The 21864-nt window shown below is 38.6% G+C and overlaps 1 protein-coding gene across 2 annotated transcripts in view; it reads left to right on the top strand.

Annotated features, from left to right (window-relative positions):
- SCFD1 (sec1 family domain containing 1) overlaps nt 1-20587 on the top strand; it is a 43258-nt gene extending 22671 nt beyond the window's left edge. For both annotated transcript variants that reach the window (XM_080978192.1, XM_080978191.1), the window contains 14 exons: nt 962-1052; nt 1945-2018; nt 3123-3204; nt 7639-7735; nt 8988-9058; nt 10137-10216; nt 11022-11084; nt 11932-12007; nt 12850-12903; nt 14233-14285; nt 15173-15206; nt 18070-18135; nt 18830-18898; nt 20365-20587. In XM_080978192.1, the coding sequence (XP_080834318.1) occupies nt 962-1052; nt 1945-2018; nt 3123-3204; nt 7639-7735; nt 8988-9058; nt 10137-10216; nt 11022-11084; nt 11932-12007; nt 12850-12903; nt 14233-14285; nt 15173-15206; nt 18070-18135; nt 18830-18898; nt 20365-20388 (934 nt within the window). In that variant the 3' untranslated portion in view covers nt 20389-20587. The remainder of the gene's footprint in view (nt 1-961; nt 1053-1944; nt 2019-3122; nt 3205-7638; nt 7736-8987; nt 9059-10136; nt 10217-11021; nt 11085-11931; nt 12008-12849; nt 12904-14232; nt 14286-15172; nt 15207-18069; nt 18136-18829; nt 18899-20364) is intronic.
- Nucleotides 20588-21864: the final 1277 nt, after the last annotated feature.

Raw genomic sequence — 21864 nt, 5'->3', positions numbered from 1 at the left:
GTCTCTCTTCTTCAGGCTTGCTTTGCACTCATTTTCACCTTCACCCCAACTTCCTTTTGTTCAACTCTCCTTGAATACAAATAACCCCCATAGTAACCTCTTGCATCTTTCTCATCCCACACATTGCAACTACTAAGCAGCCTTTTCACCTTCTGCCTGTCTATGAAGCCACCCCCTTCTATTCTACAGACCCTTTCATGCCCCTGCTTCAATCCCATTCCTCTTATTCCCTCCTTTTTAACCCCCTTTGCACCTCCTCCACCCTCCTCTCCCTTGCACACAGACCACTCCCATTTTCATGCCTCCTCCTCTCTCCAGTTTTGCAGCCTTCTTTACACAACATGATGATATATGTTACTCTATATTTAAGATGAATAAAATCTTAACAGCAAATCTGTCAGTTAGCTTATTCAGTTACAGAAGACTAAGGTCACTTGATGGGTGTTACACATAGATTGGTGTTTGCTTGTTAATAAAATATCTTCTAAATTACTACATTGAATCTAGAACGTCATATCGAAGACAACACAGGGTACGAGAAGTGAAATACATAATTGTGGGAAGTTACTATGAAATGTTTGAAGGCTTCACATTGTTTATCTCTCTCACATGAAGCAGCTGAGGAATAGAAGAAGAAGAGGTTTAAAACAGCCAATTTTCAGTGTCCTTCTTGCTGGACTCCTCAAACAATGGCAGAAGTTAGGCAGAGGGACACTGAGAAGAAAACTGAGGTTTGAGTAAAGCAGGGATGGAGAGACAGTGAGGGTTCGTTTAAAAAAAAACAGTTTTAACAAGGAGAAAAGAGAAGGGTACTGAGTTACTGTGTGCAGCCCCAGGTGTGTTTGCGATGAAGGGTTGGTGGGCTGAATGAAAGTGAATAAAGGACTATGGAAGCCGGGTTTTTTACAGACTGTGTTTATTTAAAGTGTAGATTTAAACAGTGCCTACATAATCTCTTTAGCCCTTTCCCAGAGGTAGCTGAGTCAGTTCAGCAAGAGCTAGAAACTTACAGAGCTCAGGAAGATGAAGTCAAGAGGCTTAAAAGTATAATGGTAAGATTTGCTTATATCTAACTTAAAATATTATTCTTGGAATTTATACAGTGCTTTAAAATGTTGACATTCAAGAAATGTACTGGGTGTTTCCAGGAAGTAAATGCACAGGAAGGGGGAGTTGGGAGGACTTGAGAGGCAGTGCAGCACAGCCCTATTAGGACTGGAGTTTAAACCTCTAACAAGGTTGCACTTTTAAGAGATGCATGGAAAACAACTCCTGCAACCAAGCTTGTGCCAGATGTATTGCTCTGCTTTCATTTGGACCACATCAGCAGGGCTGAGAGGGGGAAGGTCGTCTCATCTGGGCAGCCCAGGCCCTCCATACACACTGTCCAGGCTTGTACCCCAAAGAAATCCCTTCAGTGCTGGAGGAGACAGGAGGCAGCAGTTACATGTTACTGGTCTCTGCAGCCCCCCAGCAGGTGCTGGTATTCTCCAGTGGTTTGACTTCATCCCTGGAGGCACACTGTATCTTTTGATGCAGACAGCTGCCAACAACACTAGGAAAGCAGTGAACAATATCTCTATATTTTGAGGTAATTTTAAGGTCTGGCAGAGGGCTTGTTGGAAGTCTGCATTCACCCATTGTGTTGGTAATCATATTTTAGGGAGCCATTCACAGAAGAGACTTGAAAATGTTTCAGTATTTTCAATCCTTTTTTGGGATTTTTGTGAACTGCTTTGAAATTATTTTTCCAGTTAAGTGATATATAAATTATAAACAAATATATAAACCAGTAGACCTAGAGTTATCTTTCTTCAAAACCTGTGTAAAATTGAATTGTGGTTCTTCTGTTATAAAGTTCAATATTTCAACTGGATTTTCACCATATTTTTGTTCTTCAAGTATATATGGTGGTTGTTTTTTTGAAATTATTTTTCTTCCCAGGGACTAGAAGGGGAAGATGAAGGAGCAATAAGTATGCTTTCTGATAACACAGCTAAGCTAACTTCAGCTGTTAGGTAAGCAATATTACTGAAGCATTCTTAAGTGTTTGCAAAAGACATTTAATCGGTTTTCTTTCTTATTCAGTTTTAAGGATACTTGACTGACTCTCCAGAGTATGTTCCATAGTAGAAGCATAACACTGTGACACACTAGTGTACCCCAATGATATAAGATAACATGGGTGCCAAATTATAGGCTGGGAAGATTAGGAAGTCTGATTATTGAAATCATACCACTACAGATTACATCTTGTAACATTTGCTGAGGGGCAGAGAAATAGGATTTACATATCCAGTATCCTGATCCTGTGCTAGAGCTGGGTGATATTTTGATTCTTTGTCTGAAACTGGTACGAAGTTCAGATTGTGATATCGGTTTCAGACTTTTTGAGGCTGCCACGCATCACAGCTCCCTGGCCACTGCCAGCACAGCGCATTTCACTCCCATCTGTCTGCCTGCCTGCGCTGTGCTGGCAGTGGCCAGGGAGCCTCAATGTATGGCCCGCTGAAATTGCCTGTTCTGCCTGCCTGCCTGCCTGCCTGCCTGTGTGTTTGCCTTCACCCGAGCAAGCTTCCATATCTCTTCTCTGGTGGTACTGTTATTGTTGGCTTGCTTCCCAAGTGACCAAAGGCCTCAGATATCACAGGTGCGTTAGAGGCATTTAAAACTTTTCAGTGGCTGGTGATTCCAGTCAAGTTCCTCCCCACCCACTGTCCCCAAGTCACATACTTGGGAACTCTTATCACAGAGCCAGTGAGTAGAGCAAGGTAGGGCCTAAGGCAGCCTTTCCCAGCCTGGTTCCCCCTGACATTTTGGACTACAATTCTGTCCTTCGTGATGTCATGTTGGCTGAGGTTGATGGGAGTTGTCATCCAAAACATCTGTAGAATACCAGGCTGGAAAAGGCTGGTGGTCTAAAGTGTGTCTTGGCACAGAGAACCTAAACTTGTTTTGGATATCCATTTCCTGTATCTCAGAAGCTGCTGATTTGAGCATACTACTGTCTCTCAAAAGTATTATCTTGTTCCCTCATATGTATATCATATTTTTGGTTGCTAAATATGGGGTTGAATTGGACTACATAGTGTGGACAGTTAGTTTGTATGTAATTTCTTCAGCTCTCTTCCAGAGCTTCTAGAAAAGAAGAGGCTCATAGATCTTCATACAAATGTGGCAACAGCTGTTCTGGAACACATAAAGGTATGGAAAATAGAGTTATTTGAAGCTCATTAATCATGAAGCTTTCTAACATACTAAATATTCTGAAATCAGTGTTCTTCTGTAAAACATTTGCAATAACTTCATTTTTAGAAGAAGGAACAAGTAAGTTAACAGCAAAAAGAACAAGAAAGATACTATCTATCACAATTAAATTAAAATGCCAGACAAAAATTAACATTTTTGCAGAGCGCTTAAGCGAACCACTGAAATGATCTGCTATGCTTCCTTTGGGGAAGGGGCTATTCCTATAGCTGTGGTGCTGCCACTGATGAAGCCTTATTATGAGCAAGGGAAGGAAACTGGGAGAGCAGAAATTTTTGATGGGAAGAGAGACAGTAGATAATAGCTGTTATAGTGAACAATTGCTTGAGCTGGATTCATCCTAAGTGCCTTGAGCAAGGAGTGTAATTCTGCTTGTATGTACTTGTCAGTATCAAGTATTGCAGTCTACATGGATAGGCAATGATGTTCCACTTCCTCGCTGTGCAAACTTAACCATAGTTGTCTGTGTCATGGAGGGTGTCGGCTCCCCAATTCCTCGCTCCAGGCTACTCATCAATTACACACAGGCACTGAGCGGGTTACCAGGCTTTATTGGCTTCTTCCTTGGCAAAAGTTACAGGGCATCAAACAACAAATCTAATAAACGGCATGTTCTCTCCTGCCCCCAGCAGGTTAACTCAATGATTTATAGGGGCTGGGGGATGCAGGCAACCAGCCAGCCCCATCACATGCTCCCACTTTGGGAGACTAATTGTTACCACCTGCCTAAGGAGCCCCACCCAGCAGTACTTGCTCGCAGGATCACCACTTCATGACAGTCTGAATCATTAGCAGCTACTACCATCATCTCCAGCATTTTTGAGAACTGGTGCAGTTTGGAAGCCAATAGCATAAACAGTAGACTAATGCAAATTTGCCATCAGCCACAAACACTCTACATGAATTTAGGCAAAGTACTATCGCTCATCTTCAGTCTGGAGCTAAAAATATGAGTACAGTCATACCTTGGGTTACAGATGCTTCAGGTTGCGCATTTTCGGGTTGTGAACTGCACCGAACCCGGAAGTACCGGAATGGGTTACTTCTGGTTTTCGGTGCATGCGCAGACGCGCCAAATCGCAACCCGTGCATGCACAGACACGGCGCTGTGGGTTGCGGATGCTGGGGGTTGCGAAAGTGCCTCCCACACAGATCACGTTCACAACCCGAGCGTCCACTGTATTGTAAAATAAAGTTTGTTTTCTCAGGACTCTGAAGGGATACATTAGTTCCATTTTGGAATCCTGGTTCTATTATTTAAAGCAGGGGTCATTCTTTGGGTGGAAAAACATAGCCAGTTTTAAAGTTCTAGCCTTCATTTTTTCATAGAGAATATCATTGTGTTGTCAATTTATAGGCTACATTTTTGGAATGTACAGTGTTAACAAAAATTGAAACAGCTACAGCATCTCATGTTTGATAAAAATGAATAAGAAACTTATTTTTATCTTATTCAGAAATGATCTTAGACACAAGCAAGTATTCTGCCAGATCATATTCTCATCTTACGAACAAATAAAGAGAGGAAAAGGTTTAAGCAGAAGGCCATGCCTGTATATCATGCTGCTATTAGGAGAACAACTACACTATCAGAAATAGCTAACCCAAGCAATTTTTATCCACTGCTTTCCTTTTAAAAAGCTTATTGGTTCCTGATAATAACTTCACAAAGAATAATTTACGTCGGTTGAATTTTGAAAATTTGTGATCGCCAGCTGCCCAATCTATGTAACCTAAAACAATGAATACCCACCTTCAGCAATGCACCTAATTAGTGTAATTTTAATTGAAAGAATTTTTATTATTTACACACTATTTCCCCTCCTCTGGATTTGACAGCAATATCACTTTTTTCTGCAGTGTTTGACATGGAACATTTTATGAAAGCTTTATGAGTTCTGAATAATAGTGCAGTATTTCCATAGAATTTGATTGAAGTCAAATGTGCAGTGGGTGACGTTGAGTCCTTATTTGATGCCTTATTTGTCACCTTTTTTTTCTGGGAAAGTGGTGGCAGGTCATTGACAGCAGCATTTTACACTGGACTTCGATCAAATTCCAAGGCAGGATGTGGTTTGGAAATAATTGCATGGTTGACTATCTCCCACTTCCAAGGCACAGAAATCTGATGTCCTTTCTGAAGTGGATGCTTTTGACACTGCAGAGGTAGAATAAATTATTAGTGTGTCCCCTTTCTGTCTCAAGATGGGAGATTATTAAAGAAAAATAAAAGACAGATCTATCATCGAACTCAGGGCAGTCCAACTTTTCATACCAAGTGGGCCGCAAGAGCACTTAAGCATGGAACCTGCGGGCCTTGTCGTGCCAAGGGGGAGGAGAAGGCCAAAATTTGACCTCCCCTCCTCTAGCCCTCATGCTGCCTTCCCAAAGCTGGAGGCACTGGGCGTTGGGAAGGAGGCACAAGGCTCTGATGGTAAAAACCCTTTAGTATAAAGTATTTGGATTAGACTATGTCTTAAGATTGCACATATATGTGCACGCATGCACACACACACATACCTTTTGACGTCAGTGTAGTTTAGAGAAGAGTAATTGGGCACAGAGTTGCAGTTAAAGATTTACAAAGACTTATTTAAAGGGTGTTACTTCGTACAGTGTAGTATTACCTGATCTGATCATTTGTACCTTATCTGAGAAGTAATTTTAAAATCATACTATGTGTAATAGTGGTATTTTTAGATTCAGTTTACAGCTGCTTTCCACATTCCGTTAGATCATTTTCGAAGGCACAGCAAGAGGAACTGTGAGATTAATCACCAGCTCATGGAACCTGGCAGTTTTTTGGCATATTTCAGTGTTGAGCAAAAATTCTGGAAAGAACACACCAGTATTTCCCAGGATGGATTAGCAAATATTTATTGGTAAAGCTTAGAAGAAAAGAAACCTTGTTTTAGGTTAATTGTTTAAGCTGTTAGGAGTTTGGCAACTAATAATCATAGCCAAAATAGGGTTTGTTTTTTGTTTTGTTTTGTTTTTAAAAAGGCTGTCGTTTTATTGGAAACATTCTTATACTGCTGTTCTGGGCACCTTTACACATTTTTCTTTCCCACTAGTTTCAGTGAGAGTTAAGCGTTAGCAGTGGGTACATGGTTGAAGTCTTGGTGTATAGTATTTCCTTATTTTAATCTAATTGTGGTTCTGATTTCTGTTGAATTTTTTCATAGATTTATAGTATTTCCAAAAATAATAATGTAGATATGTGACTTTTTCTACAAGTGTATTTTAAGATATAATAGAACAAATAGTTTGACAGAAGGATTGTGACAATTGGCCAATTACTACTCTAGCATCATAGAATATGTGAATGTAGTTAAAGACCTGAAATATTTGCAGAACTATTAGCACCTTCCCCTGTACGGTAGCCATCAAGTACTTTTTTGCTTTACAGGGGCCTAAGGGCCTTCTAGTAAGTCATCTTGTTTGTCTGCCTCTTGCATAGCACTAAACTCTGGGCTACCTTTTTCACAGCTGCCACACACTCAACCAACATATTCATCAAGCTATCCACTCTGACCCCAAGATCTCGTTTTGGTCAGTCACCGCCAATTCAGGCCTCATAAGAGTATATATAAAATGAAGATTTTCTGCCTCAAAATGCATCATTTTGCTTTTGTTTACACCATTGGTAGGCAAACTAAGGCCCGGGGGCCAGATCCAGCCCAATCGCCTTTTAAATCCGGCCCGCATAGAGTTCGGGAATCAGCATGTTTTTACATGAGTAGAATGTGTCCTTTTATTTAAAATGTATCTCTGGGTTATTTGTGGGGCCTCCCTGGTGTTTTTACATGAGTAGAATGTGTGCTTTTATTTAAAATGCATCTCTGGTTTATTTGTGGGGCCTGCGTAGTGTTTTTACATGAGTAGAATGTATGTACTACTATAGCAAAGACCCCAGAGCACAGTCTAAAGGCACATAGTATAGCAACCTTGCTGAAAATGAGTACATTTGAATCTGATAAGTGCTTGGTTTTGAGACTACCCCGGGGACTTCATGTATGCTGCTTTGAGTTTCATGGAAGAAAGGTGGCATATAAATGTTATATAAATACAGGTCTTAAGACAGGTTTGAATGCTACTTTCTCACTTCTGATCATGGGAGGAAGGGAATGACCAAACTAACATACTGTGTGGTTATTTGAATGTTGGCTCCCCTTATTCAGACTTTTTTTCTCCCATGGTGGGAAGGAGTGTACAAATATGATTCTGAGACCGGCTTCCAATCTCTAATCATAGGTTATCCCGGGCTGAGGAAAATCAGCATATGAACAGTTTCATATATTAAAAGTAGCTAATCAAATCTACTGCAGTAATGATACTCTAACAACAAATTTGTTTTTATTTAATTTAAAGACACGGAAACTAGATTTGTATTTTGAATATGAAGAGAAAATCATGAGCAAGTCGACCTTGGATAAATCACTTTTGGACATGATTTCTGATCCTGATGGTGAGTAAAAAAAAATAATTTACTATAAAGTTTCTTTCTGTTCATAACATTCTGAGAATTGTTGCCATATAAACAAGCTCATGCTATTAAACACTTTCTGCCTGGGAACTTGAAATACCACTGCCGGTTGGATATCATATCATACACAATATATCACCGTATGATATTGTTTGGTATGTTTATTCTTTAAATGTCTTACCTTTTAAAATTTGGCCAGTCTTCTAAAGTTTGCACATTCAGCTTACAAACTAAAGTCAAAGGGTAGGCCTCAGGAACTCCTGGTCCAATTGCTTCAGCAAGTAGAGGGTGCTAGCTAGGGCTATAAAGAACCCCAGCTAGCTCAGCATCTTAACCCCAGTAACAAAGCATCAAGCCAAGGTAACAGCCGAGTTCGACTGCAGGGTGAGAAGGCTAGGGCAGACTACTTTGCCCTTCTCCTTTGTGAACTAACAAATTCTAAGCTCCCTAGAAAACTAATTCAATAGGCTACAAAAACAGATAGGTTGAAAGACAACAGGGATGAGCGATATCCAGTGTATTGTACAGAATGTCACACGTATTACTATCTGCCTCCTGGACAGAAGTGGCGGGTGTATCCTCGATTGATGGATACCCTGAGCTCCTGGCCCTCAGGCAACAAGTACCTTTCCTTGAGGCCAAGTAGGCTGAGTTGGAACAACTGATGGAAAAGTCCTTCAGAGATGTGATAGCTGTGTCACACTCCCAGAGTGATAGCTTTGTCTTGACAAATCCTCCTCCTCTGATGGCAACTTCCCATACTTCAGTCTTAATATCATGCTTCATGAGTACTCTTTTTATTTTTTATTATAATTTTTTATTGGTTTTAAAAATAATTTTATACACATTTAATATAACCATTTCAAGCATTCTTTTGAGCCTTCGGACCTTCTTCTCTCTCTCCATGTATTCCATGTTTAAGATTAAATTTGCAGCATCTTTTACCATTATCCATCTGTTATACTACCATAATTATCCTAAATCATTCCACATTACAAGTGTCATTGCATCCCTGCTAAAGATTTTAACTGTTTACAGTACTCTTTTTTTTAAAAGGCTGCTTATTTAGTTGTATATAAAACTTTAGTTGTATGTTACTAAACTTAGTTCACTTCATTGAAACAATTCAAAGTTTTACTTCCTGCCTATGATATTGTATACCAAATTGCTTTTAATTACACAGATTATTATTATTAAGAGAGAGAAAATTAATTCAGAACTTTTCTTTCCTCAGCGGGAACTGCAGAGGACAAGATGCGACTGTTTCTTATATATTACATAAGTTGTGTACAGTGTCCTTCTGAGGTATGGATTTTTTATGAAACGGTCACACAATTTCATTAGGAATCCTTCCCCGTGTTTTGCTCTTACTTGGTAGTATGCTGTGGCACTGGCTGTAGACAGAGCATAGAAAATGCAGGCCTGAGTCAGGTTGACAGACACATGTTCTTCTGGAGTTTAAAAGTAGGAGATTTACAAGCAATCTGCTATTTTCACTCCAGTACTATGTGCAGGCATTGTTTCACCACTTGCCTCTGTGGGCACAAAGAAACAGAGCAACTTCAGTGTGTTAAGTGTAAAATTCTTGTCCATAGATGCCCTGTCCTGAAAAGTAAAGGTAGGCAACGTTGAGGATCTCAATAAAGCGTTTTATACCACTAAGAAAGAACTCTATAAAAGTTTACTGCTTGGCAATGCAGTCCTAAACATGTTTACTCATATGGTCTTTCTAGCTTCCCCAGCCGTCACACTTGAAGCTAAATTCTGAAATGTTGCCAAATATTTGGTCACAACTAACCAAATTTGTGAGGAGCTTTGGTGTGTTTTCTTGAAATAAAGAAATACGTATTTGGCAGTGACAGGAAATTGGAAGCATTTATTGTATTTTTTAATAATTCTAAATCACTTCCTATAAATATATTATCAGGACAGCTTAAATAGCTTAAAATGCAATAAGTCAATTAGGATAATTATTATTTGAGGTGACTAAAGATAATCTGTATTAAAAATACAGATTATTTTTCTATTTCCACATGGCCAAGGAGTCTCTGGATTTGCATTCGTCATGAAACATACCCTTTAATACAGCAAGGGAAGAGTGTAGCTTTTTTAATGCTAGCCTTTCTAAAGTGTATTTCATAGGAGCTGACTGACACACACAGTGAGATCAGGTGCTTCAGCCTGCAGGTGGAGAATCCTTACTTGAATGCTTGCTCGTGTTAAAAAAAATATTCTGCACAAAGAAGAGTAACATGTAGGACTCCTCTTTTATGCTAACTTGGATCTTATTTAATATGCATTTTTTATTTTAAATTTGAAAATGCAGTTTACTGCTAAATTTAGAAGACATGTAACACATCTCAAATCTCCTGTTTGATTCTAGGCAGATCTGGAACAATACAAAAAAGCGTTGACAGATGCAGGGTGTAATCTTAGTCCCTTAAACTACATTAAACAATGGAAGTAAGTTATTTTTGTTTTCATAAAGCAATGAAATTATATATTGCAAAAACTTAGAGAGACCTGGAGTTGAAAGAAAATGTCTACTGTCTGGCTACTGGGCACTTCATCCTGTCCCTCTTTCCCCTCAAACAATTCAACAAAAAGTGCAGTAGATACTACCATGCACACTAAAAACTTATTCTGCTTCAAAATATAGTGCCTCAGATTCTCACGATTGTGGAGCAGCAGTCAGATTCAGCATCTGCAGTCATACATTGTTCAGTACCATAGTCACATCTCTAGGGGAGAAGGGTCTTCATAGTGATTACAGAAATTTTAAAGTATTAGAATATAACATTTCCAAACCAAACTGGCCTAAGACTTTTATAGGTTCAGGATGATAGCCAGTGTAATAGATAAGATTATTACAATTCTTTCTAAAAAATACCTTTTTTTCCTTTTCTTTTTAAGCTATTCCCTCCTGTCCCCTTTGACCCCTTTGACTTTGAACATGTATTGCAATTATTTGTTCTGCTTTGAACACAGAATTTTCTCTATAATACTTTCAAAATGGTTTCTTTTTGTGAATTGTGAAGCTGAAGTATTTGGGAGGTAGTAAAGTAGGAGACAGGTGTTATTTGTAGTATGTGCTTATTATTAGTCATGTTGCCTTTCTAATGTGAAGTAAAGAGCAGTTTCATCCTCAAATGCCTAGAAAGGCTAGATTTTCAAACTTAATGCTTCTTTCATGGTATAATTGGTAGATTTAGTAGTGTTCTGATGAAAATAAATTAAGTGTGCAGATATTAACTTACTTATTTCACAGAGCTTTTGCCAAGATGGCTTCAGCTCCAACTACGTATGGAAACAGTGCAGCCAAGTCTCTGGGGTAAGTTTCAAAGTACATTTTGTTACTGCTACTTGAAAAGCCTTGCCTTTTTACTGGGAACAAGTTGAGTGCTGCCTCTGATCGCTTCTGCCTGTGAGGTTTAACTTCTCTTAGGTTATTTATTTATTTATTTATTTATTCATTTATTTAATTTACTGCCCTGGGCTTTCGGTTCCAAAGGACTCCCAAAGTGGTTTACTATTAGAACAACAAAGAGTGAAACAAAATTCAATGAATATTATGTAGCAATGAAATTGTATAATATATGTAAAAGCAACAGAAAAAAATAATTTCAAAAGCAGTAATAGTAATATTGGTATGCAGTATTGCAGTATTGGTATGAATTGGTATGCAGAAGCTTTGCTGAAGATTCAGGATTTCACTGCTTGGCAGTTTCCCACCAGCAACCCTCGCTCTACTCTCTAGAGGCTGTTTCAATACAGAGCTTCCCAAGCATTACATTGGTTAAAGTAGATGCAAAATTTATTTTCCATACAAAAAACAAAACAAAAAAACTAATAGTCTGATTGTGTAGATCCTAAGGGAATAGAAGAAAAGTGTGGTAAAATATTTCACACGCAGGTTTTTTCCTATTAATTTTATTTTTTGTTTTAAAAATTCAGTTAAATAAAATAAAAAAATGAACAAAGAAACAAAAGGTGCATTAAAAAATAAACGATATTCAGATAAATCGGAAACAGAACAAAAGGGAGTGGTGGCAGTTCTTCATATCTTTGATGCTTAATTTCTGTTTCTTACCTTCATATGGTATAGTTCACCATAATAATAATTTTTTTAACACCTGAAAGTACACAAAATCATGCTCGATGTGCTCTTTATGTTTTAGCCTTTTCTCACGTGTCATGAATACAGGATCCCAGTTTGTGATGGAAGGAGTCAAGAATTTCGTGCTAAAGCAACAGGTGTGTTTAACAATGTAGATTCTATGTTGACGAACATTAAGCATGTTCATATTCTAGTATTTGAAACCAATGATATTTCACAGTATAACTAGAAAGCATGGGTTAGATTTCTTGGACTGCCAACAAGAAACTTTAAAGAAAAGGGCAAACTGTTTCTTAAGTTGCATGCAGCTCTTTGGCATTCAGTAGTTCATATGGGACACCTAGAATTTTAAAGAAATTGATAAGCGATACAAGAATAATCTACTACAGTTCCAGAATATCTCTGAAGACTTGTCTGTTCCCATCAGTCTCCATGCTACTACCTATTATTATATCTCCTCTTTCTTGACTGTTTCTCAAGGAAGGAGGGTGGCAGATGAGTTGGGACCCAGTGAGAGCTTTGAAAGGGAAAAAAACAGGTGCTTTAAGACAAGCTGCAGGCTAACTGATTGAAGCTGCTTTTCCTAATATTGAGGCTCAAAGTTCAGTGGCTACTAACTTGGGCGCAGTTCCGTCAGTCTTAATATCCAGACCGCCTGTGTGCTGTTCCACCTGGTATGTCCATTGCTATTCCATCAGGGTGAAGGATGGGTAATGACCAAATAAATAAATAAATGCAATATCTGAATCACCTCTCTTTTTTTTCTTTTTTACCCTGGGAACAAACACTCAGATAGTGTGTGCTTATTTTACTATGGCAGAGGCATGTATAGCAGGCCAACTGTATTCATTTTAAAATGAGGAAGGGCTCCAATAGCAATGTGAAAAGTGATCCAATTGTGTCTGTGCCTGTTTCTTTCCTAAGCTACATTGAACAACAATTTCTGCAATTTACTTGAATTAAGTACTCTCTTCTATAGAATCTTCCTGTCACCCGCATTTTAGACAACCTTATGGAGATGAAGTCCAATCCTGTAAGTACAGCAAACAAGCTTGCACATTAGATTTTATTTATAAAGTCCCTTTACCCTGGCCTTTGAAACCTGAGGTGTGTTTTCCAGATCCACCCTATACCTGTGACTAATTTGTTAACTGCTTTTAACACTGAATTGTAAATTGTTGTAACCCACTCTGGGTTCTGCTAGTGAAGGGTGTGCATTAAATTTAATAATTTTTTAAAAATACTGATATACACAATTTTGGTGCCATGAACTACTACTAATTTTAACATTATAGGAAGAAATTGTGTTTCATATCGTATCTGTAAATCTGCATGTACCACTTTACAGTTTAACAGAATGATGAAGCTGACCAAAACATAAAACTTCAAGTATTTCAGTATCATCTCATTACCTTTCCTTATTTGTGTGGGTGTAGATATACACACAAATATGCCACCAAGGTGGTAAATACTATAGAAAAACCAACATCTGTGAGGTTGTATCATGAAAAACAGCTCCCAAACACAACTGAGGGCACATATTTTGGTGGCCTACGAGATGAATCTCTATAAGATAATTCCATTCAGAAGTTTTTGTACATTGGTATGCACAAGAATAAACTAAATTTCTGAAAATTGTTGTGGATTCATTTGGGAGGAGGTTTTTTTAATTCTACAGATATAATCTGGAAAATATAGCCTAGTGAGAGTTATTTCTTCTTCAACTTCCTTGATAAAAGTAACTGCAAAAGTAGAGACAGAAAAACTGGTGCTATTTGCCAATAAAAATATTGAGTGTCTTTGAGGGAGGAAAAAAACCTTCATATCATAATGATGTCAACAGTAAAAAAAAAAATGTCATGCCTCATGTTTTCTAAAAACAAACTTATTTTGCTTTAATAGTACTAGTAAATTATGGGCTGAAATAAATTTGACTGGTGCATCATTTCAACATTCATTGCCATTTTTGAAAAGAAAGCAGGCAATCTTGGTTACTATATGGGGGGAAAACATACTGTTGGGGGACCTAGTGTGAGATCTAAAACTAGTGACATCTTTAGATTAATATATTGCTTCAGAGCTAGAACATATTACGCAAGTAGTATATTTTGAAAAGTTTGGGAGTTGTGAATTTCCCATGAGCCACCTCTTCTCCTCACCCACCAGCTGGTAGCAGCTAACATAGGTATTTTACCAATGTGACTGAATGAATATTGGTGGCTGCTAGCATATGTGTTTGTTTTTATGTATGAATACTTCTAGATTTGTAAGTTGGGAAATGGATTAATAGAAGCCACAGTAGTCAAACTTGTGGGACTGAACATAGCAATAAATTGTTACCAAGATTTCTCTTGTTAAATAGGAAACAGATGACTACAGGTATTTTGACCCTAAGATGTTGCGTGGCAGTGACAGGTGAGTTTACCATGAAATTTTAGTAAGTGTGATGCCTGCCGTTTGAAATGTAGTTAATGTGCAGTCTGTGTAACATTAAATAAAAGAGTAAAGAAACCATTCTCTTATCTGGATCCTCCTGTACACATGCCAAAATCTGCACTTGGCCCAAGATTTTGAGGGTTCACAAAGAGGAGAAAAAGATGAAGTTCTCTTGTCTGAACAGAACTCTACTACAACTCATGTGTTCTGGGATGTGCTTTTCTAATGTTTAAGTTAAATGTTTAGGTGACCGAGTGCCATTCTCATTATCAACCATCTTGGGCCCTATGATCAGCAGAGGAGGCCCTGTTAGTGGACCCACTACTAAGGGTTCCCTGGTTGGCAGTGACCAATGACAGGGCCTTTGACATTCCCTCATTTGTGGAATGCCCTCCCTAATAAGATGTGTCTGTCTTCCTCACTATGAACTTTTAGGAGAAATTTTGAAACATTCCTGTTAATCCAAGCATTTGATGGCTGAAAGTTCTGTTCCTGACAACCCTGAAATGGTTAGTTTGAGAATATGCGATTGATTTTAGGAGCTTTAAACTTTTTTTAGAAGCTTGAACAGTGGCAGTTTCTGCCTTGTGAACCACTAAAGGTCAACTGAAGTCCTCTAGAGCAGCAGGTTCTCTAATTGCATTGTCACCAAAGAGTTAGCCCTTACACAAATGCCCCGAGCCTGAACCTGGCAAGCAGGAGAAGCAACACAGTCCCACTTAGAGGAATATTAATACCCAGTCACAAACACATTTTAGGTAAGACCAACAGGAGCGTTTTATAGTTCAAGGTGTTTATGAATATTGAATGCTTGATGTTTAAAAGATAACTGAGCTTTCAATAAAGTTTTTATTTATTTATTTCAGCTCAGTTCCAAGAAACAAAAATCCATTTCAGGAGGTAAGAACAGATCGTACTTCTCCAAATCAGTGGTATGAACATTTGCTTTAAATATAATAGATGTTGGTCACTCCTTACAGAAAATTGGATCCCGTTATATGAAATCATTAGTGTGATTACAGTTTTGTTAAATGATATTCAGAACTAGTAAGCTCCTTTCATCTTCAAAGAGTCAAGTAAGCATAAGCTAATCTTTTCCAACATTCTTAACACCCTGGCCTTAAACACATTTACTTAAGATATTAGGAGAAATTAATTGTAAAGAAATGTGTATAGGTTCTTGGTTGATGAGCAATTTAAAATGTAAAATGTCACTTCTAAGGAGCAATGTAAAACGTAACTTCAAAAAAAAATTCACCATTTTGCTGAAAGTGGGTACACACTAAAAACACACATTCTGCACCTTTTTTCTCTCTCCTAACTTTGACCCAGTCCCAGCATAATAGCCCTGTGCAGACAATATTGCACAAGGGAGATATCGGTATTTGGTTTTAATGTTGGGAGTATCAGTTAAAGGTCCTGGTCTGGTCATTCACTTCTCTGTGTTGGGGAAAAGAGCTGTGAGCAAGCTCAGAGTCTCTTCCTAGTCTTTCCTAGGTACAATATTGGAGTTGATGGTCTTGTTTGAACAGTAACTGGTTTTCCTCTATAGAGAATTACACATGAAGGAAAGCACATGAAAAACACTATTGGGATGCACAATTCAGAAGCAGTTCTTAAACAGAAGACTGGGTTTCTGACTCCTACTGCTTATATATCTTTCCTACAAAATCCCTATTTTTACAGGGAAATGTTGCTAATAACAAAAACCAGTTTTGACTTCTCTGATCATATTTTGTAATAGAATGTAGAAATGGTTAAGCTTAAATATGTTGATATACAGCTCCAATATTATGGTCAAACAGAATGAAGTTAATTGAATATTACATCAGCTGTGCGCCTTCACTTCCAGAAGTGTGGGCATGAGGACAAGGCCTTCTGTGTTGTGGTGCCAAGGTTATGGAATGCCCTTTCCAGGGGAGCCCTGCCGGGCTTCTTCTCTGCTCTTCTTCCAGCAGGCAGTAAAATTGCAGTGTTTTAAAATGTTATCTAATGTAAATTTTGATTTATTGGGGAGTTTTTTTAATTGGTTATGGTGGTTATCATTTTTTAGATGAAGTTTACTATTTTGATGTTGATTGATGTCGAGTATTTCCCTGAAATAGAAAAGCAGACTGCAAATATTTACGAAATAAATATGATTCAATACTTTCCCGTTAAATGACTATTTTGTCATGAAACTGCTATTTTAAATTAGAATTGGATCAAATATAAATAGTTCAATGCTCTTAACTGCAAAAATAAAATATCTAAACCCTATGGCAAAATAAATTGTGTGGATAATTAGCTGCCTTTGGCAAAATACATGAGGCACAATCTGTCGTTGTGTGAGGACCCTTAGAAACTTACCCTGCCAAATAAAATCCACTCTAGAGGGTCCGCCAGCCCTTCAGAGCAGAATTGATCGCATGAAAGAGACTACAAGAAAGGAAGAGAGTTAGGTGAAGTCCCGTTGTGCAAGTGGAAGTCTGTTGTCTTCAAGGGTGGACAGCATCGGATGAAGCCCATGATTTATATGTTTGTATATTTATCTATTTTTAATGTGATGCTGCATTTCCACTATAAAAAGTCCCATAAGGCGTAAATCAAAACACATTCTGTCCTGAGATAAATATTATGAAGGGAAATATATTAATACCTTAAATAAATAAAAAAGTAATTAAAATCACAATAATAAATAGCATCTGTGGTAGTAACTTAACTCAATAAAAATAAGTGAGTGTTTAAACTGACGTTTTGTTACTAGATGGACATTTTTTGCTTTGGAGAATTAAAAGAAAATTTGACTGTTTATCCACCGTAATCATACATTTTCTAGAACAGGAGTGGCTAATCTTACATTGTAATAAGGGTGACATTGACCTCAAAATTTTGAAGAGGCCAGGGATTCTTCTGTCTTTATAAACACACAAACACACACACACACAAGAGAGAGAGAGAGAGTTCCCGCCGGGCTCTGCAGGCTTGCGGATAGGTGCTTGCAGCCTGAATCCCAGGGAGCGCGGCGCTGCGCACCCCGGGCTTAGGGCAGCTATCTGCAAGCCTGCAGAGCCCGTCGGGAGTTCCTCGCCTTCGCTCCCCAACCCGTTCTGGGGTCAGGGGAAGCTTGGGCTTCCCCCGCCCCCAGCCCGTCAAGCTCCGGGAGCGATGGCGAGGTTGAGCGGGATCCATGGCTTCTTTGCTCTTTGGGGCTCGGGGGGGGGGAATAAATTTCCCCCCCCTTATTCCCCCCCCAAAAAAAACCCTAGGTGCGCCCTATGGTCCGATGCGCCCTATAGAGCGAAAAATACGGTAACTGCACTGCTTCAGGCTGGCATAGTTAATGGTCCAAATCCAGCTCCACAGGAGCAAAGCAACTTTGGATTTAACAGATTCAGGACCAATCCCAGGATTGAACTCTACATCCACAGAGCTTTTCCATAGGCATACCAAGGTCTCCATGGCAGGTAGATCATTGAGTTAGTGGATCCACATTTGTGCCCCATCTTACCCTCCCCAAAAGGATTTAGCAGGATTATAGGATTGCTGTGCCCAGATTTTGAGATGCAGTCTAAAGGTTTAAACAGCTGAAAAGTTCTGTTTCTACCATCACAAACCGAGTACTTTCTTGGTACTCGGCTTTTTGATGCCCTGAAATTCATCCAAATAACACAAATTCAACTGTTTTAAAAATATGACGAATTTGTATCTTCTTTCTGTAGCAAGCTTAGAATGCAGCAGTAGCTACAGAATATTATTTGTTTCATTTGTTTTTGCATTGTAGGCAATTGTGTTTGTAGTTGGAGGAGGCAATTACATCGAATACCAAAACCTTATTGATTACGTAAAGGTATGTTACCACTTTATGAGTTTCTTTTATTATTATATCTCTTCTTGCATTTTTTTGCATGCCTCTCTGGGGTACACAAGTGGACTTCCTTTTTCATTTTAATCACAAGTATAGACGTGTACACAGATATATGTGCACCATGCTTCCTCCTCCATTGAAGTAAATTGGGAAGGCAGCAGCACACACATGAAATTAATACATCGGGTCATTTATATAATGGTAAAGTCAGTGATTTATTTCTTCAGTTTCTTTAACTTTCCACCGCAAACAATTACTTTTTTTGTGGTATGTTTGAAACACAAGTGAGGGTTGAAATGCAGATTCACAAATTTATGGTTTTATTTATATTGTTTGTTTTTAAAATGCTTTGAAAATGTTTTTAACAGAAAGATAGGCTAAATAGGGAAGCCCCGTATAGGGAAGTTTTTAATGTTTGATGTCTTACTGTGTTTTAATTTGTTGGAAGCCACCCAAAGTGGCTGCGGCTACCCAGTCAGATGGGCGGCATATAAATAAATTGTTGTTCTGGTTGTCAATTGCTTATATACAACAATGGGGGAAAACTGAGCTCTCTTCCTGCTACACTGCAGTTCTTTAAAAAAAACAACACACCTCCATTCTCTGAAGTTGTAGAACGGCCTTCCTAATATAAAATTGAGCAATGTTTTGATTAAATCTGTGTTGTCTCACATAGGGCAAGCAAGGTAAACATGTCTTATATGGCTGCAGTGAACTCTTTAATGCTGCACAGTTTTTAAAACAGGTAAGAATTTAAATGATAATGCAGTTATCATTTTAAAATATAATGCACAAGTCAGCTAAAAGTTTTTTTCAACAAGTCTTTTTATTTGTGGTATTCATCGTAAACCCAAGAAAGGCCCATCAAGTTTGTTGGTTCATTGCGCTTGGCAAGATGTTCACTGCTCATAGAAGTGCTATAGAGGAAACGAGCTGGCAGGGAGGGAGAGAATACACACTTTGCATGCATACTTCAAAGCTATCTGAGGCATGTTTTTTTAAAAAATGTGGGGTGATTCGTCAGCTAGATTGAAAACAGCATGCAAGTTTCTCAGATGTTGCTTTGGGTGGGCCAGCACCAACTCCATTGAATTTGCAAAGTCTTTTCCAACCTATTGGGAAAGTGAACCAGAAACCTGGTGTAAAACAAGCCTCTCAAATTTGCTTCTACTTACCCTGCTGCTACTTGTTTCCTCAACAGCAGCCTGTTCATCCCGTGTGAAGGGAGGGCTGTGTGAAGCAGAAAAAACCAGGAACGAGTAAAAGTGGTGTCCCTATTAAAGTGATCTTCCCTCCACTATGTAGCAGTGCTAAAATAACTTCCTCTCCTGATGGTCAGAAGGTTTAACAGCTTGGCTTAGTTAGCGTTGCTGGTCATACTTCCCCTTCCAGATGTTTTGTGCATATTAAATCTTTTTCTAGTAGTATTAGAGCAAAGTAATATCTGGGTATTAAGTTTTTATGTTTTAAACCACGCTGTGATCTTTGGAAGAAGGGTGGTATATAAATTTAATTGATTATTATTATTATTATTATTATTACATAACAAGTACCCATAATGGAGTTCTTCTGCAAAGACATGAAAGCATGATTCACACCTATACTGTACTAGGTGTTTATTTTGGGGTTTCCCCCCTATGAGCCTTTTGTGGGCACACAGTACCCTACATGCAGATGAATCCCTGTAGGACTTAAAATAAATTGGTTTGCCTTCATCCCATGGAAATCTTGGAAATGGAAGATCTGACCCAGGCAACTTGTCTAAGTGGAGAGATGGAGTATGATGTGGAGATGACACACATCCAGGTCTCCCATTCAGACAGTTGTGCTGTCTCTTGTCATGCTCAAGAGAGAACGGCTGTGTACCCACAGGGAAGAATCATTCCTTAACTAAAAATATTGCTTTGTTTCAGGAGTGGGGAATCTATGGTGTTCCAAATATTGCTATATAACTCCTATCATCCCTGACTATTGGACATCCTGTCTAAGGATGAGAGTCCAGCAACATCTGCAGAGCCACAGATTCCTCAACCCTGCTCTATTTAATGAAACATTATTGAGAAAATAAATTATTTTGAGTCTGAAAATATTGCCTACTTTGTTTCTCTTTAGTAATACATTAGTACACAATATTTGGATGAAGTCAGTTTTCTCCTTATAAACTGGAGTATAATGGGTAATCTAACGTTTTTCTTATCTTTTTATATTTAGCTTTCCCAACTTGGACAGAAATAGGAAAAGATTACCTGGCTTTTTGACAAAATGTGAAGAAAAGATCATGGCAACATGTAACATCTTAACCTGTGCATAGTATTTAAACCTCAAATGATCCCTTAAACTGATAATTTTTATTAAAGGATATTCTGTACTTCTATATATATAAGACATACTACATGCAGAATGATATCAAATAAACCACAACACTTGGATTCTGCCTGCTGTGATATTTCTTCAATTTGTTTGTATGTTGTTAGATTCAAGTGATAATTTATCGGTAGGCTATTGCATCTGGAATGTAATTTGTACTAATATTTTTCATTTAATTTGTTGGAATAAATTAAGATCAGATCCCTCCTAAGGAACACTTAGCTCAGCTGTGTAATTTTATCTAGCTGTGAAGGCATTCAATTGTGTGTGCATAGATTATTAATCATTCATCTTTCATCTTTCTTGTACAAGGTGGCTTTTCAGTTCTTCTTACCTTCGAAAGCCTTTGATATGGAAACACTTCATTTTGCCTGGGGGCAGAGCGGGGCGAGACTTTTGTACCAGCCTAATGAGTCTTGAGAGATCTGTGATCATCACTGTACTATGTGAACATTTACCAGTCATATATTCTATAACCTGTGAATTACTGCCGATGCCCCACACACATAGTTCCACAGGTGCAATGGGACTGCCATTTCTTCTACAGCCCCCAAAATCTGCTCCAGACAGGCCTCCAGCACTCTGAAGCTGATTTTGAAGGTGTGCAGGGGCTGGAGGGAACAGTAGAGGAAGTTCATTTGCAAGCACAGAAGTCCATTATGCCATTGGAGTGTTAGTTGCAGACCCTTCTTCTTCTTCCTCTTTGGCGATCACTTGTAGCCGAGTAAGATTGTCTTCCATAAACACGGTTTTAACAATGAGTCCGTAAGTGACTGTGGAGGCCAATTCTGGATCCACACGTCCTTCCACAGTGGGGACATAGGTTTCCGGGGGGGAGAGAGTTGATCACAGTGTGGATTTGCCAAGCGTGCCTTCCTCTTAGCATGTTTCTCCCTTGTGTCCTGAGTTTGGGTATCTTCAAAGCCCATGACACCTTTAGTCTCAGTGTTGCCCCCCCCCCCGTCAGTGTCTACATGTAATATATGGTTAATAACAACTCAGACAGACAACAATCTGGATTAAAAATGACCACAACTTTATTGGTTACAGTTGTAGGTGGAATTTATCCAAGTACTTGGGTTTCAACACAGATTTAAGGACTCTGCAGCCTTGAAAATGGCAAGCTGGGAAGGGGGGGGGGCGCAAATAGCAACCTACCACTAAAAACTCTTGGGACAAGAAATAATTACTCTTTGCGTCCCCACCTGCCATTTTGCTGATGGGTGGGAAATAAACTGGGATTTTAATCCAAGCCCCAGATTCAGTAGAATTCTAATCCCAAATTACCAAACTGATTTCCAGACCAGAACACCACAACCTGCATCAACCTGTAGATGAAGGGAA

This window comes from Podarcis pityusensis, assembly GCF_964106645.2.
Source record: "Podarcis pityusensis genome assembly, chromosome: 1".
NCBI classification, from domain to species: Eukaryota; Metazoa; Chordata; class Lepidosauria; order Squamata; family Lacertidae; genus Podarcis; species Podarcis pityusensis.
Note: the sequence above shows the minus strand (reverse complement) of the source record. Positions and strands in the feature narration are given on the sequence as shown.